Source organism: Protopterus annectens, chromosome 9.part0, assembly GCF_019279795.1.
Source record: "Protopterus annectens isolate FY-2018-M chromosome 9.part0, PAN1.0, whole genome shotgun sequence".
Classification (NCBI taxonomy): domain Eukaryota; kingdom Metazoa; phylum Chordata; order Ceratodontiformes; family Protopteridae; genus Protopterus; species Protopterus annectens.
Window position 1 is genome coordinate 131,136,212 of NC_056743.1, and position 16,867 is coordinate 131,153,078.

The 16,867-nt window shown below is 36.6% G+C and overlaps 1 protein-coding gene across 4 annotated transcripts in view; it reads right to left on the reverse strand.

The window, feature by feature from the left end:
* Positions 1 to 739: 739 nt before the first annotated feature.
* Positions 740 to 16,867, reverse strand: part of PAMR1 (peptidase domain containing associated with muscle regeneration 1) — a 1,499,432-nt gene continuing 1,483,304 nt past the window's right edge. For all 4 annotated transcript variants that reach the window (XM_044082656.1, XM_044082657.1, XM_044082655.1 and 1 more), the window contains one exon: positions 740 to 3,462. In XM_044082656.1, coding sequence (XP_043938591.1) covers positions 2,926 to 3,462 — 537 coding nt within the window. In that variant the 3' untranslated portion in view covers positions 740 to 2,925. The remainder of the gene's footprint in view (positions 3,463 to 16,867) is intronic.

The following is a 16,867-nucleotide window of genomic DNA, read 5'->3' on the forward strand; positions in this document are numbered from 1 at the left end:
TGCCTACAACTTGTAATGGATATTATCCCATCCAAGACTGATGTTATACCTTATGTCAGCACTTGGCAGGCTATGTTTTAACTTCCTTACTATACTGAATAGGGTGAAAAAGTTACCATGAAATGAATGTGTGAATGAATAAATCAACTTTAGACATACAATACCTGCGTATAATACATTGTGACCCAACTAACAACAGGCCACAGAAAGTGACAAAGAGAAACAGTACATTTTCTGACTCATATGCGTATACTCATTCTATATTTGGCTATAAATGCAATGTGAATTTACTGATGAGCTCCTGTTGGGAGGATAACAGTTTTAGTAGCAGACCTTACCTTTTCTTTCTAGATCTGAAGACACTGGATATAAACATGCTGTACTGAATTTCAGCTGACTGATCATTTGTTACATGAAGTCTTAACTCAATCACAAATGCAATCAGAAGACACAGTCACCAACTGTTTAGTAATCGGGATAAGTTAAATAATTACTGTATGATACATTTCTGTTTAAATAGCAGTTTCATTATCCTGAATAACACCAAGCTACAAACACTGTCTTGAAGCTACTGGTAAAAGCATATGTGACCTCTCAAGCTTTGCTTTTAAGATCACTTGATGATACCTGCCATTGCCTTGACTGTGTAATTATGGAGCTGACGACCGGTGGTCATCTATTATGTATTATATTACATAATTTAATTTTGTACCATCCTATGGAAGAATTATAGACACTATTAAACCACATGTGTAACTTTATTAATCAGCAGAAACAGAAACTGTACTTTTTGGGAACAACCTGACATCTTCATATTATTATAGCAATCAAGAACATAAGTATACAGTGCATTTTCCAGCTGAGTTATTGTACAGTTATTATTCAATAATTATTATTTTGTGCAAAACATAATCACAGTGGCCAAAACATCAGAAGGCTTTGGAGACAACAAACAACAGAATCTTAATTCACTATATTATAAATGAATAAAATCAACCTGGCAGTTTCAATAATATTCCATAAAGCATGTGATTGTCAGTACTCAAAATAGACAGTGCTAACTCCTTTGATGGATATTACATAATAATAGTCAAACAATTAATTGTTTAAATGGTTAGACATAGCCTGCTCATTAAAACAGGAAAGAAACATATAGTACATGTGACACCTGAGAATCAGCAGCTATACTTTAGACTTAATCTAGCTTGAATGTGTAGGCCAAGATTACAGTGGAGAATAGCATACTACCACACAGAAGGGGAACTTGAACTTAATTTCTGATGCAGTTGAAACAGTTTTTGTAGATCAGGACCTGATGTTAGGCACCAGAATTTATATAGCAACTACCACATGTGCAGTTTGTCATGATAAGGTAGTAGGAGTAACGAATAACAGGATAATGCCATATATAACATTAGATAAATGACATATGTTATATACTGCAGTAATGAAACTTAGTATTAATACTTCTATTCTGGACATTGAGCTGGGTGTGGTTTTTAAAAGGTCTTGAGGTAGAGTGCCATGATGGTGGCAAATATCCATCTGCAAGATACAACAGATGAACAGAGTAAACCTACGCATGCAATATGAAGTTTAGTAAACAGTAGTCACATGTCACTTCAGTTTTATTTTACTTTTTATTAAACTTTGCCAGGAAATATATTAATAATAATAGGGAGCAAACAAGTTATAATGTAACATTTTTCTTCCTAGTTTTTGGAATGATTTCAAAACTTCTTCTAACCTTTCTCAACAAATAACATGAAGCTGGTCTAACTCCCATAAAAGACAAATATTATTGATGGTCACTGCTTTTTATCTTACTGACACTGTACTTGAAGTTTGATGTGTTTATGGCTACTTCATTGCCAGTATCCCTTACCTGCCACTGCACCAGCCAGAAGGCTAATAATGTATTCTAGCAGACCCCCACATAATACGAAAGTGGAAATCTGTAACCATCTGTGTCAATTTCAGAGAAATCTTTTTGTTCAGAAAAATCTTGCTTCTGCTGTATCAGAAATAATTTTATTTAAATGTTAACAGTTATAAATGTAATGCATTTTTTCCATTTAATTATACAATCTGTAAAAGTAATTTATAGTGAGATAAAAAGTTAAGTGTGCAAAAATGTTTGCATGCAGATTTGTGACTCTGTATCCATTCAGTAGCTGGGTAATGTTTCTTGCTGAGGATTGTTTTCCTGGTAAACTATCAGTATATTATTACAAAGTCTGCTTTCTATAAATTCCAAGGAAACACAGGAGTCCTTACCCTTTGTCGTTTTTAAATTTTACGTGAACAAACATTCTGAAAATCATTCTTATAATTTGCTAGGATATTGAGAGGTACATGAGGTATTCACATATAACATTTCATTTATAGACCAACGCCAGTGGTACATTGCAATAAACACAACTGCAGTTATTTACATTGTATATTGTAGAAATCCTGGACTACAAATACATATCAATGACCTGCATTCAATAAGAAGAAAGCATACTGGATGAAGGCCCATGACACATCATTTTGATTCCATAGTATTATTTCCAATGCACAAAAACAATACAAAGCCAAGCATAGAAATGCACCCCAAGAAGATTGACCAAACATAATCATATCTAATGACAGCCAGCTCAGAAATTTCTGATAACTTGCCTTATTTCGTAGACCTAAACATTTTAGGTAGAAAGATAACCAGGATTTGAGATAACTGGTGTAGGGCCTTCATCCCACCTAAAGACTGAAGCATGACCTATTGAAAAAGAAACATGAGGTACAATATTCAAACCCAGTCACTCCCTATAGTCTCACATACAGTACTGTGCATACTAAATAAAATTATTGCTACATTTGATGTCATTTCTCTAAGGTACCAGCCTGTATACTAACAACAAATTATTCACTAAAAGCTATTAAAAATTATTTCATATTTTTTTCAAGCCATTCCTTAAAAGGCGTAACTTTAGTGAAACCTGTATAAAGTTCAGGACTGCAAGGTGAGTCATATCCCCAGCTGACCAGTCCTATGAGATTCCACACCAGTCCTAGCTCTGGTTTTTCAGCAGTGGGTAACATTGCAATCCCACCTGTTTCTGCAGGGCAGATATTGGAGATGCCATGCATGTGCTGCTTTGCACAGAACATATTGTCTGTAACAATAACTGGTATCTTATGTTCCTCATACTGCTGTTCACACAGAACAGAATCGCCTATTTCTATGGTGCCAATCCGCACAGTGTCATTTTTAGAATCTGGATCCCTGTCATCAGATGTTATCTTCCATCCTGTGATCATGGCTTGCATATTCTGTGCAGGTGAATCAAAATCATCCCCGCTAGGTAGGCAGATCGGCTGAACAAGGTCACTGATTTTGGCTTTGTCAAGAAGCTTTAATACAGCAATGTCTGAATCAAGCACTGCTGGGTCATAGTTTGGGTGGACAAGTACTGCCGCAATCTGAAAAGTAAAAAAAAAAACACATTAAATCACTGTCACACATAAACATGAAATCTTTGTCTGCTCCATATGCCTTCAACCTATATACTTTTGCTGCAGCTATTTAAAAATATGTACTTCTATTTATTGCATTAAGAGTACATTTATATTCCCATTACATTTTTATCTTTAATCATATTTTTGGGTTGTGTTAAAAACATCTGCACTGGGTGCACAGTAGTAATAACAGTAGCAAGTCATAGACAGAGATTAAGGGAAATAAATGCAGGGCTATGTATAGGCAGTTTGTGAAGGGTTGGTAGACTGTGGGAATGAGTAATAAAAGAAAACCTTGAAGGCTTGATCTGTGTTAGAAAAACTGTGCTGTACCATCCTTAAAAAGAACATAACAAGTTAAAAAAGTTGGAATCATACCTCATCAACTCTTGTAATCTAAGTGGGATAATTTTCAATTTCTCAATACTGTCTCAAAGTGATTGATTCATTGATTCCCTGATGTAGTTGTTCCTGAATGACATGCCTTCTGTGTGGAGTAATACAGGTCATCATTGTTTTTGCTTGGGTTTTCACAGAGGTTTCTTATTTCCTCCCATCTCCCAAAGCTATATCTGTAGGTGAACTGGAGATGCTCTGCAGCTCCTGTAGGTTTGTGTAATTTGAGCAACTGAGTACGGACATTCTGTAATAGACTGGCTTCCTGCCTATCTCAATGGGCATCAGCTACACATGAACCCTAACTGGATAGGGCAGGTACTGACAATAGCTGGCTGACTGGAATTATGGAAAGATGGAGGGTGGAAGGACGGAAGGAGGGGAAGAGATGGATTGCTGGATAGCCAGATGGATGTCTATCTTTATTCGTTAAAAACGGAGAGTGGGTGTGAATATTAAATAATGACTGGCAAATTACATAAATACCATGCTAGTGCAACTAAGTTGAAAAGGATGACAGCTAATGTATTTGACAGATGAACACTGGGAAGTGTTTTATTCTGAATAGCAGTGTAGAAAAACATTAGAAACACCAACACTGTTCTGCTGGTGATACTTTTAAAACAGCTTTTAAAATTAATGACTAATTTCTGAAGATGATACTGCTTTCATGAAGTTACTAAGAGAAAAATGATAATTCAGTTTAGATCCTAATTGAAGATCTGTAGCATTTGTTGTTCACATTCTTTGAAGACCTGTGGTATTCTTTTCTAACTCAGATTGGACAATCTTATTATTATTATTACAGCTTATTTTCTTTGATTTTTAAGGATGTTTTGGAATATACTGCAGTCATACATTTGCTTGTAAATAAATTGTTCCTTATGTACATGAAGAAATGTTTTTGGGGATTTTACATGGGTGGCATAGCTTCAATTCATTCAGAACGATTTATTATATTCAGAATGATTAATGATTGACAGATATCTTACAAGGCTTTTCACCAGAGACAGTTCACTTTTTTACCGGCAGGTAGGTTATACTGCAGCATGCAATGGAAATGACAACTTGTAGTAACTAAAAATGGGGTCTATATCAAAATATCGAAAGTTTACTTACACGAACACTTAAACGCCGACACGTCTTCATCGAACTGCAAAAACATCGATCGTCCTGAAGCGCGAAATTCAAAATGTCGATTCGTCATGGTTGGCCCTTCTGCGGTATAGCTCCGTAAGGTAAGTGTGCAATAGTTACGGACCTTAGGGTTAGGGTGCGGGTTAAAGTAAGTGCATAGATGGTAATGTATGTCAGATTTAGTGTAGGGTTAGAAGTAGGGTTTAGTTTAGGGTTAGAAGTAGGGCTTTGTTTAGTGTATGTATGTGGTTTATTTAGTTTGTTTGTGTAGGTAGTATGTAGTGAGCGGTGGGATGGGACAACTATGATATTTCGAGTTTTTGAATTTCGTGGTTTAGGGCGTTCACTGTATTTGCGGTTCGCGGAATATGTGTCTGCGTTTAGGTGTTTGGGTAAGTAAACATTCGATATTTTGATATAGACCTCTAAAAATGTTACGGCCAAATATTTTGATAATGGACAGTTGTAAGACAGCATTTTTGTTACAGATGTTTCCACTATAAATAAATGGTCCTGAACTAAAAAGAACTGATCTGTAGATCATGGATGATTGACACCAATATTCCCCAAACATCATCATCTACAACTTCTAAAGAACACTTTTTTTAGTCAGGCAAGGTTCCTGTATCCTCTCTGCTTAAATGTATTAAATCCTCATCTGCATATCCATGCCAAAGCAGATGGCCTTTGGCTCACCAAGTTCCCTGATGATTGCAAACTGGGAGCAATCATTGAGTCCCCAACAATGTCAACATATTACAAGAAGGGCTAATGCAAACAAATTATGCATGCCAAAGACATGACTTAAACTAAATGGAAAAAATGCATTATTATTCCCTTCGGCAAAATGGAATTCCATACAAATTACAATATTGATACCCCCCAGTTCGAACCCAGTGGTGCAAAACTTGGGAACATAGGTTGATAGCAATCTGAACTTTGACCACCAAGTTTTCACAGTGGTAAGGAAAGCCTTCTACATTGCACACCTCATAAGCAAGGGCATAGCATCCTAGTCAAGGGATGTAATAACTCCACTGTACTCAACTCTCATCAGACCACTAATAGGGTATAATACACCCTTTTGCATGTACCTCACCAGACACCTGCAGCCGCTAAAGAGACCTCAGAGGTTTCTCTCTAAGAAAATACAGGACTCCAAACTATGACCTATGTGGACAGGCTGAAAGCCCTGTCACTTTACTCTGTATCTTATGGGCTGCTGAGAGGTGATTTGTTCCCGGCCTACAGGGCAATCTCCAATCCTGCCCTAATGGAAATGCTGCACATCCTCAAGTCAAATGGCACAACAGTCACTAGCTCTAGGGATCTCAACCTAGCTTGTGACATTAACAGAATATGCTGGAGAGGCAGATATGTCTCCTAGAGACTGACACTTCTCTGGAATAGACTTCCTATTCACGTAAAACAGAGTTCCTCACTAACCCTATTTAAACACAGCCTAGATAACTGGATGGGAGAATGTAAATTCACCCCAGAGGTGCACCCATGTCTCTCAAACAAGAGAAGTCAGTGTTGATCACAGACCCACTCTGTTCATAAATTTGTTCTGCGAATTATCTAACAACAACAAATGGGGATACTTGGGATTAACATGGCTAGTCTTGTAAAGGCTCTAGGACCACTAGCCTAGTAACCTCCTTTGAATCTATGAACCTATAACTGTGTGTGCTGACAAACTGTTTGATGTCTGGTTTGTTGTTACGTGAGAGAATTGATTCCAATAAAGGATTAAGAAAACAGAGGGGAAACAATTACAGATACTGCAGGCAAATTATAAACAGATATGTTTAACAATCAAAAGTAGCTACACACATGGAAACAGTTCCATTTCTGACACAGTCAAAAATACACATCAAATAGGAAGGTAAGTAATTCCTTTTTATGTAACATAAATAAAGCTGTATTTTATTTCAAATATCATTCGATTATTATGTTCTTTCTGTAGGACAATACATCTTGTTTAATTCTTTAAACTATGAATTTATTAGTGCCTCTAGCAGCCATATTTGAAGTCACATCTCAATTGTAACAAAATGGATAGAATTATTACTTTTTAGGGGTTGCCTTGAATGGTTCGATTAGCAGTGATTTATTAGTGTTTTTTCACTTTTTTCATTAAAGATATTTGTTCACCTTTTAAAGTGAGAGGCAGCATTTGTTTTTTTTTTATTTTTTCCATTAGAATAGGAGTGATGGGTTAATAGTTCTTATCTTTAGTTATCTATGTTGAATTACAGCATTAGATGACCATCTCCCTAACACTTGTAATGTCATGTCAGCTTTGCTCAATTAATGTCCATTGTACATTAGGATGTTTTTTTTTCCTCACAGGGTATTGGAAAGAGCTGTTCAGGGACAGTAGCACTGGATCAATGAATGTGGCTGATACAGCAATAGCTATTGAAAGTAAACATCGTCATAAAAAGAACAAACATTATAAAAACTCATCTGCAATGAAGCATGAAAAATTGTAGACTGTTAGCAGAGCATTATTTTTATCATAGAGCTCCCTTGATTTAATGACTGTCTTCTTATATCCGAGTGCTCTTCTTCGTGTTTGTATTTATCAGACTTTCTTCTGGCTCTCTTTTATGGCTGTGGTCACAGCCAGGAGTCCCTAAACAGACCTGCTAGACAGCCATAACATAGCTAGCAAGATGCAGCGAAAGGAGATAGGGAATCCTCCTCTTGGATCATCTACATGACCAGAAGGAAATTTCTGCAAGCTACCATAATTCCTCTTGAGGCAAGCATATAATGACAGCAGTGCAACCAGTGCTATTAGGAAAGTATTCGCTTCTCTCAGGATATAGGTAACCTCCAACTACAGAGTTTAATTCCTGGCCTCTACAACATGGCAGACTAACACAGGTAGACTATCTAATGTAAGAGGCCTGACATTCAGACAATAAATGCTATTCCCTGTTCAAATACTTGGCACCTTGGGTACAAGGGCTGCTGGCTGATGTATGACAGCCTGGTGACTCTTTTGAATCTTTTTCTCATTGATCTGTTCACATTTGTAACAAACCTCATCATATACTCTCCATACCTACCGAAGGTACAGCATGAGGAGACGTTTCACCTCATAGGCTGCAGGCCATCAGATTGTGCCCCATCTGAATGGGTTCATGGTAGCCCAGGTAAATATAAAAGATTTCATGGCATTTATCAAAAAAAAAAATAATAGGGGATAACTCCAAAAGACTTGTTTTCAGTGTATGTGACCATAAAGCTTTCCTCACTTACATCCGCAACCTAAAAGGTAGGACTCAGATGTGTGCTGAACTAATTGTGGATGGCATCGTACACACTGACCCTGTGGAAACTGCAGACTTACTAGCATACAGGTTTGGCAAAAAGTTCAGCCCCCTGTCCCCTCCCAAGCATACTACAATCCATGTCTTCATCATCTCCTCCTCACTGTATTTCCAAACAGCAAGTCATCAATGTTATCTCTAAGGTTAAGAACACAGCCTCCATTGGAACAGATAGCATTCTGGGCTCCATTCATAATGTTCTAAAACAAGAGCAAGTTACTCCATTAGGCACTCTATTCAACCTCAGCTTGAGTACTGACTTTGTCCTCACTGAATGGAAAACAGTGAGTGTTATCCCCCTCCACCAGTGTGGCCCGGCAACAGGCCTGGGTAACTATACACCCATAAATTTAACCAGCCTCATCTGTAAGGAAATGAAATGAATTATCATGGACCTCATAAATAAGGATATAGGTAACCTCCAAACCCTGGATCCATTCCAGTTTGGTTTTATCAAGGACAGATCATGCCTGTTAAACCTAGTGGACTTCTTCGAGAACATGACCAGACCCATAGACAAGGGCAAAGACATGCACACAGCCTATCTTGACTTGGCAAAGGCCTTAGACACTATCCCACATTTGGGCATCATTGACAAACTAAACCAGTTGAATATTAACCCCTACGTTGTAAGGTGGGTTGCAAATTGGCTCACAGATTGACAACACTCAGTCAAAGTCAGAGACTTCACCTCCACCAGCAGACCTGTCACCAGTGGGGGACCCACAAGGGTCAATGCTGGACCCCCTCTTATTTGACATATATATCTCAGAAGTCCAGGCCAAAACAGAGGGGCTATGGCTAACCAGGTTTGCATATGACTGCAAATTAGGTGCTATCACTGAATCCTCTGTTGATGTCAGTGTACTCCAAAAGGGGCTTACACAGACCAATGATTGATGCCAATGCCATGTTCTTAAACTGTATCCTAAAAAAAATGCATAATCATTCCCTTCAGTATAAGCAATGTCCTTGCTGATTATAAAATAAACAATTATACCCTAAGTACCAATTCAGAAGTGAGAGAACTGGGAACACAAGTTCACTGTGACCTCAACTTTGACCACTATGTGTCTACTGTGGTGAGGAAGGCATTTTAGTCACTCACCTGATTAGCAAAGGCATCTCCTCAAGAGCAAAAGAGGTTAAACCCCCCCATACTCATCCCTCATCAGGCCTATTATTGAATATAATGCTCCCTTTGGTATGTACAGTATCAGACACCTGCAGCAACTTGGGAGACCTCAGAGATTTCTAACTAAGAAAATTCAGGGTCTCCAGCACATGTCTTATATGGACAGACTAAAGTCATCGTCACTGTACTCAGTAGCATATAGATTACTTAGAGGTGGCTTATGTCTGGTTTACAGGGCTATCACTGACCCACATCTAATGGAAATGCTGCACATCTGTATGTCAAATGGGACTAGAGTCACCTGTTCCAGAGACAACAAGCTACCTGTCACATAAACAGGACCTGCTGGAGAGACAGATACATCTCTCTCAGAGGTTGCCACTCCTATGGAATAGGCTTCAAATCCATAAAAAGCAGAGCGCCTGCTTGATCCTGTTTAAGCGCAACCTGGATGACTGGATGGGAAACCATAAACTTCTGCTGGGGACTGCCTTGGCTTCTCTCCTGAACATGGGTAATCCTTGCTAGAAAATCCTTGGGCATAAGTGATATCGCTTATCTAGCATTATATTGGGATTTAACAGCTAGGCTTGTAAAGACCCTTGGGTCAATAGCTTAGTAACATCCTATGAACCTATGAACTTAGACTGAAAACAGGCCTTTTGCAATCTGGCCCAGGATGTAAGCCTGTTGACCCACAGGCCTTACATCAATTTAAGTCACTTACACTGAGATCAAATCAGTCAGGATCAGGGCAAACTTCCACTGGGAGCAAATCTTTTGGAATCTAGCCCTATAAGTTCTTTATTTTTTTTTTTATTAAAATGTTTCATAAATATTTGCATATAATATGCAATATTTACATTTTCTTTTATTAAAAAAGACATGCTACATTTTAACCCCCCCACCTTTTCTGCCATAATTATAGTTTTATTTTTTCCATTATGCTATTTAATTCCATTTTGTCTAGTGTAACACATTACCACATATTTCTTCCATAAATGCCAAATGCTTGAATCATGCCTTTCTTTTCTATTTATTTCCATTTGCAACCATATAAAATAACTTTTTTTTCTTTCAGGTACCGTAATATCATTAAATAAACATCCCTTATTGTTTAGCTCTTTTACAATAAATTAAAATATGTGCTATAGTTTTCATTTTGCATGGTTCTACATGACATACTCTGTCATACAATGCAATATATTTCTTATTCCTCTTTTACAGGCAACATAAAGAAGTTCTCTATAATATTTTCCCATTCAAATGTAACTTTTTTCTGTACATATTTCTTTTCTGTCCAAGCTGTCCATCTACAAAATAATAATATTCTTTATTTTTATACCATCTTCTTTAGTATGTCTTAAATTTTATTTCCAATAAATATTTTTCTGGTATTCCCTCATCACATTCCTTTCAGCTATTTGCTTTTATCTTATTTTAACTTTCCCAACCAGGTTTATATTTTACAAAAAGTAATGCATCTAAAATACTAATCTTCCTTTCATTTTTTTTTTTAATTTTCAAAATTAAGTATAAATGAAAGGAAATTAAGAAAAGTAATAGATTCATCAAACCTTAGCTTTCCATTTCTTTTTAATTATGTATAAATCATATTTTTGTTGGATTCAACTGTCATTCCCAAAAGAATGCAAATAAAAACTCAAACTCATAACTTGTTTTTTTCTATTATTCAGGGAAAAATGTATACTCCTGCTATATACCGTAATATTCACATTGTTTAAAATACTTTGTTACTATATGACAATTGGAATGCTCTCTACATATTCAAAGTTTCTATTACTTTCTCCATTACTTTCCCTCAGTGTCTCATGACGCGTTCGTTTTTCCCCAAATACCATTGCAAATGTAGCTCTTTCTTTTCCTAAAAAAATAAATCCAGCTGCTTTACACTACATAAACTTAAACCTACCAGTTCTAACACTTCTGATTCTTGTATAACTTGTATGTATATTGTATGTTTTATTATCAAAATGCAAATGTTATGTGTAAATCATGTCCCAATGTAACTTTACATCCACAAAAATGAATCACTTTTCTTCTTCCATTTTTTCCTGCATTTAATAAACAAAATAAAATTCCAATATTAGGAATACCTTATTCATTTTGCTGTTTTTTTCCCAACCAATACGTTAATCAATTATTTTTTGAGTAATTAAATACATTTAATAAATCAGCAATTTTACCTATCAATCTTGAGCACTTCAAATTTTCCACATTTGCTTATGATTGTTATCATACGCTTTACTAATATCACAAACTATCTTAATAAATCCAAAAAAGTGGCCAAACACAAAACTAGCAAGTAAAGAAACAAAAAACCAAACTCCAGAGTCATAAAATGATAAAATATTTATTGTAAAACTATGACATAAGCTCTTTCATCTCTCAAGGAGACTTCATCAGATAAATAACATTTCATACCACCACACTTTTATACTAAAATTTTAACACATATCAACATTACATAATTTCCAGGTAATCCCATTTATTTTAAACTCATAAATATTCTTAAAGGTGGGCGGCCATGGTGGTGCAGTGGTTAGCATTGCCACCTCACAGCAAGAGGTTCTCCGGTCCGATCCTCGGCTGGGGTGTCTTCTGTGTGGAGTCTGCATGTCCTCCCTGTGGTCGCGTGGGTTTCCTCCGGGTGCTCCAGTTTCCTCCCACATCCTAAAGACATGCTGTAGGTGGATTGGACACTCTAAATTGGCCCTAGGTGTGAGTGCGTGCATGTGTGTGCCTTCTGTGGAAGGTTGGGCACCAGGCTGGCAACTCGACACTGTAAAACTCCACTGCCAATCATGAGTGGACAGGTGATCCGCTGTGGCGACCCCTAACCGGGAAAAGCTGAAATAAGAAGAAGAAGAAATGTTCTTAAAGGTACCTTTCCTGAATTTTCACCTTAGGGTGTCAGCTTTATCCTTCAATACAGATCCAATGGATACTTGCTCATTAAGCCCCGGGGGGTATAGCGTTCAATTTTAGCTGCCAAATTAACTCTCTTTTTAACAACAATCTCTGCCAATCACCTCCTCTTGGGTTAATGATTATCCTTTCTAAAATACCAAAATTCAATTTCTTAAAATTAGGACAGACTAGGGAGTGCCTATAATGGGCATTTGTTTCCTTTTTCTTCTTTATCTCATATACATGCTCATAAATTATAGATCTTAATGCTTGCTCCATCTTTCCTACATAAAATCCTTTACATTCCTCACATTTTGCTAAATACACTAATAAAAAAAAGGAAACAAATGCCCTTTATAGGCACTCCCTAGTCTGCATTAATTTTAAGAAATTAAATTTTGGTATTTTAGAAAGGATAACCGTTAACCCAAGAGGGGGTGATTGGCAGAGATTGTTAATATAGCAGCTAAAAATTGAATGCCATATCCCTCCCGGGGCTTAATGAGCAAGTATCTATTGGATCTGTATTGAAGGATAAGGCTGACGCCCTAAGGTGAAAATTCAGGAAAGGTACCTTTAAGAACATTGATGAGTTTAAAATGAATGGGATTACCTGGAAATGATGTAATGTTGGTATGTGTTAAAGTTTTAGTATAAAAGTGTGGTGGTATGAAATGTTATCTATCTGATGAAATCTCCTTGAGAGATGAAAGTGCTTATGTCATAGTTTTACAATAAATATTTGATCAAAAACTAACGTGACATTTTTTTTTCTATCTTTTTGACAATACTATCTAAAACTTCTTTTATAAGAATGAACACTCCTTTAGCATTTCTCAACTTTACTCTATGCATTCTATATCCATTAAATTATTTAATATTCCTACTACTCTTTCATAAGATCCCCTTCAGTAATTTATAATCTAAATTGCATAATGTCGCTGGTCTCCAATTTTTAATACCTTTCTATTCCTCTTTCTTTGAAGTAAATGTAATAATTTTTTTGAGAAATCCCCTCTCCAGCCATTTATTTAATATACATATAAATCTACACTTTTGATATTCAAAATTATGTTATAAAACCTATATCCAATTTTGTTTATCCCTGGAGGAGTATTATCATTCATGTCTTTCAACACATTATCTGATTTGTCTTTATAATTTCTTGTCTGCATCTCATTTTCTTAAATTTATGTTAACTTTCTAATTCTCCAGTTTTGAATCCCGATTACCTACATTTCCCTTTATTTGTTTTCTACATATTCATCTGTTTTATTCATTATGTCTTCTGGCAAGTAATATATTTCTCTCTATTTATCCTTTAACTCATTCATTCTAAGTCTTTCCTTCTAAACACATACCCCTAAAAAGATGTACTTTTTTTCTAATTCTCAGAAATACATTTTGCCTCATAATCACTACTCATGTTTTTCTGTTTTATTTTCACATATCCTTCTTTAAATTTTAATTAGTGTCTGATATTGTTGTACTGGCATCCAGAGTTCTCTTTTTTTGCTTCTTATTAACCCTTGTTCAGTCTTTAAATATTATTTATTATTTTATTTATTTATTTTATTTTATTTCAGTTTGATTACCGGGGAAGTCCACTGGGCCAAGAAGTGCCCATTTTCAGTGGAGGCCTGGGGAGAAAAGCTCCATGTGCAATACAATACAGTGTTGGTTACAAAATACAAAGGTTACAAAATGTTGTAGAAGAAGTACAAAATACAAAAGAAAAACAAAAAGTTACAAAATGTAGGTTATAAATTCAAAAATGAAAAAAAAAATTCAAATTTAATATACATGATGAGACTTTATTTTTCTTTTGTTTGTTTTTTTTTTTTTTTAATATTTACAGGGTAGTAGTTAATTTGACATCTGCTAGTACAGGCTCTTTGGATAGATGGGATTAAGCTTGAGAGTATAATAGAGCAGGAGTAAGTAGAGCAAGTAGAGCTTGGAGGGAACGTTTATGTAGGGTGAAAGCATGAGCATTTCCATTTGGAAGATAGGTGAAGGAAGAGTTGTTTTTTGAAGGATTCAATATTGGGGATTGTCCTAAGTGAAGAAGGGAGAGAGTTCCATTTTTTACCTAGGGAGAAGGAGAGTAGAAGCTGACCAGCGGCACGTTTGGGTTTATGAATAGAGATTAGGTTTTGGTGTTCAGATCTCAAAGATCTGTTTGGGATGTAGGGGGGAAGAATATTCTTTAAGGCTGGGCATTTATCAGGGGAGAATATTAGTTTATGAGCGTTGGTTAGCTGGAGATAGTCTAAGTGGTTAGGGAGTTCTAACCAGTTCAGGGATTGGAGGCAGAGGCAGCGGTGAGTCGAAGTTTTGGATTTTGTGGCAAATTTGGAGATCTTATTGTAGCAAGCTTCAAGTTTAGAGGTGATGGATGTGGAGAGATTGGTTAGAAGAGGGGCTCCATAAAGAAGAGAGGGTAGAAGGTACGTTATTGCCAGGGTGTGCCTAGAGGAGTTGGAGAGAAATTGATTGTTCCTATATAGCATGCCTAGCTTTTGGTGGGTTTTCTTTATGTTTTGTAGTATGTGAAGATCGAATTTGAGGTGTTCTTCTATGGTAATGCCAAGGAGTTTTGCTGAGGGGACTACTTCTATTGCAGTGGATGATTTGCTTTGCACCTTGAAAGTGTTTTTGTTAAAGGAGAGAACCTTGGGGGGGAGAAATATTAGGATTTTAGATTTATTAGAGTTGAGGGAAAGGTGATTTTGGTGCATCCAGCTCTCAGTGGTGGAAAAAGCTATTTGAGTTTTGTTCAGTAGTTCAGGAATGTTAGGGTCAGCGCAGACCAAGGTAGAGTCATCAGCGTATTGGATGACTGTAGTGTCAGGGATGACAGAGTGAAGGTTATTAATAAAGATGTTGAAAAGCATGGGTCCAAGGATGGACCCCTGGGGAACACCAGTAGGAGTAGACAGGAAGAAAGAGGAGGAGTTTTTCCATTTGACAGCCTGTGATCTGTCGGATAGGTAGCTGGAGAACCAGGAAAGAGTGTTAGAGGAGAGATGTTGGCAAGGTGGAGGAGAAGATGGGAATGGGAAATGGTGTCGAAGGCTTTAGAGAGATCCAGCAGAACTGTGGATACTATGAGCCCAGAGTCTTGAGCTAGATTGACAGTTTCTAGGAAGGATAGTAGGGCAGTTGTGGTACTATGGCCAGGACGGAAACCATGCTGGGTGGGAGTAAGAAGGTCGTTCTGAATTAGGTATGGCAAAAGTTGAAGGTGGACACATTTTTCTAGAATTTTAGATATTGGTGAGAGGAGGGCAATGGGGCAGAAGTTGGAGATAGAGGTGTTTCTGCCTCCTTTGTGGAGAGGAAGAATGTAGGCTGAACGCCAGAGTTTGGGCACATATGATTCATTTAAGGATCTATTAATCAGGATACTGATTGGGAGAGCAATTCCTTCAGCTGCACATTTGAGGAAAGAGGAGGGTATGTTGTCTGGGGCATTTGAGCAAGGCTTTAGTTTAGATAAAAGCTTTTTTATAAGAAAGGTAGATACTGGTTTGAGATGGAAATAGGGGAGTTGTTATTTGGGGAGGTAGGTGCTTTGAGGGGGCAGTTGGGAGGGTTCATATTTGGGAATGTTTTAGTTAGTTTAGCTATGGATTCCTTTTTTGATTTCTTAAAAATGATACACCGTAATATGTAACATTCATATAATTCCCTCATAATGCCATATTCCTCCCACAACTGTTTTTTTTTTATTTCCATCCCTGATATTCTTTATACTTTACCAATTTGCAATTGCATTCTTTTACTTGTTTTGTATTACAGATTCATTTTCTCAGCCTAACTCCTTATCACGTGAGATGGTACATAAATCATATCAGCATTTTTCCACTCCTTATCTCTTACATACTCTTCTTATACTCATATTTTTCTGATAACTAGTGCAGAGTATGTCAGGCAGTTAGCACACAGGTTTGAACGTTAGGGAAGAGGAACAAGGCTGTTAGCAAGTTGCTTCCTGCAGCCCAGATGTGATTATTTCAGTCTCCTTTTATCTAATGCATATTATAGTTATTTTCAAATAATTTCAATATCCTTATTCTTACTGTTCTCATCTCTCCTTTCTTTCTCACAACTGAACCACAAATTATCTTCCTTATTAAATGTTATACATTAAATTTTTTTAATTTTACATATCACAGTTTTAACTATTTAATGATATGTACCACTCTGTCATACTGCACACATCTTTTTTTAGGAAATGTATTAATTGCATGTTTTATATATTGGTAGCTCCATGACAAGCCACACATAGCCATGATCATACAAAGGTGATATCACTCAAATGCAAATGGCATTTGCAAATGAAATGTAAGCAAAATGTGTTTTTAAAGGTGCAAACCACCCATGCTTCCAAATGTGGTAGCCACACCCCTACTATTTATAC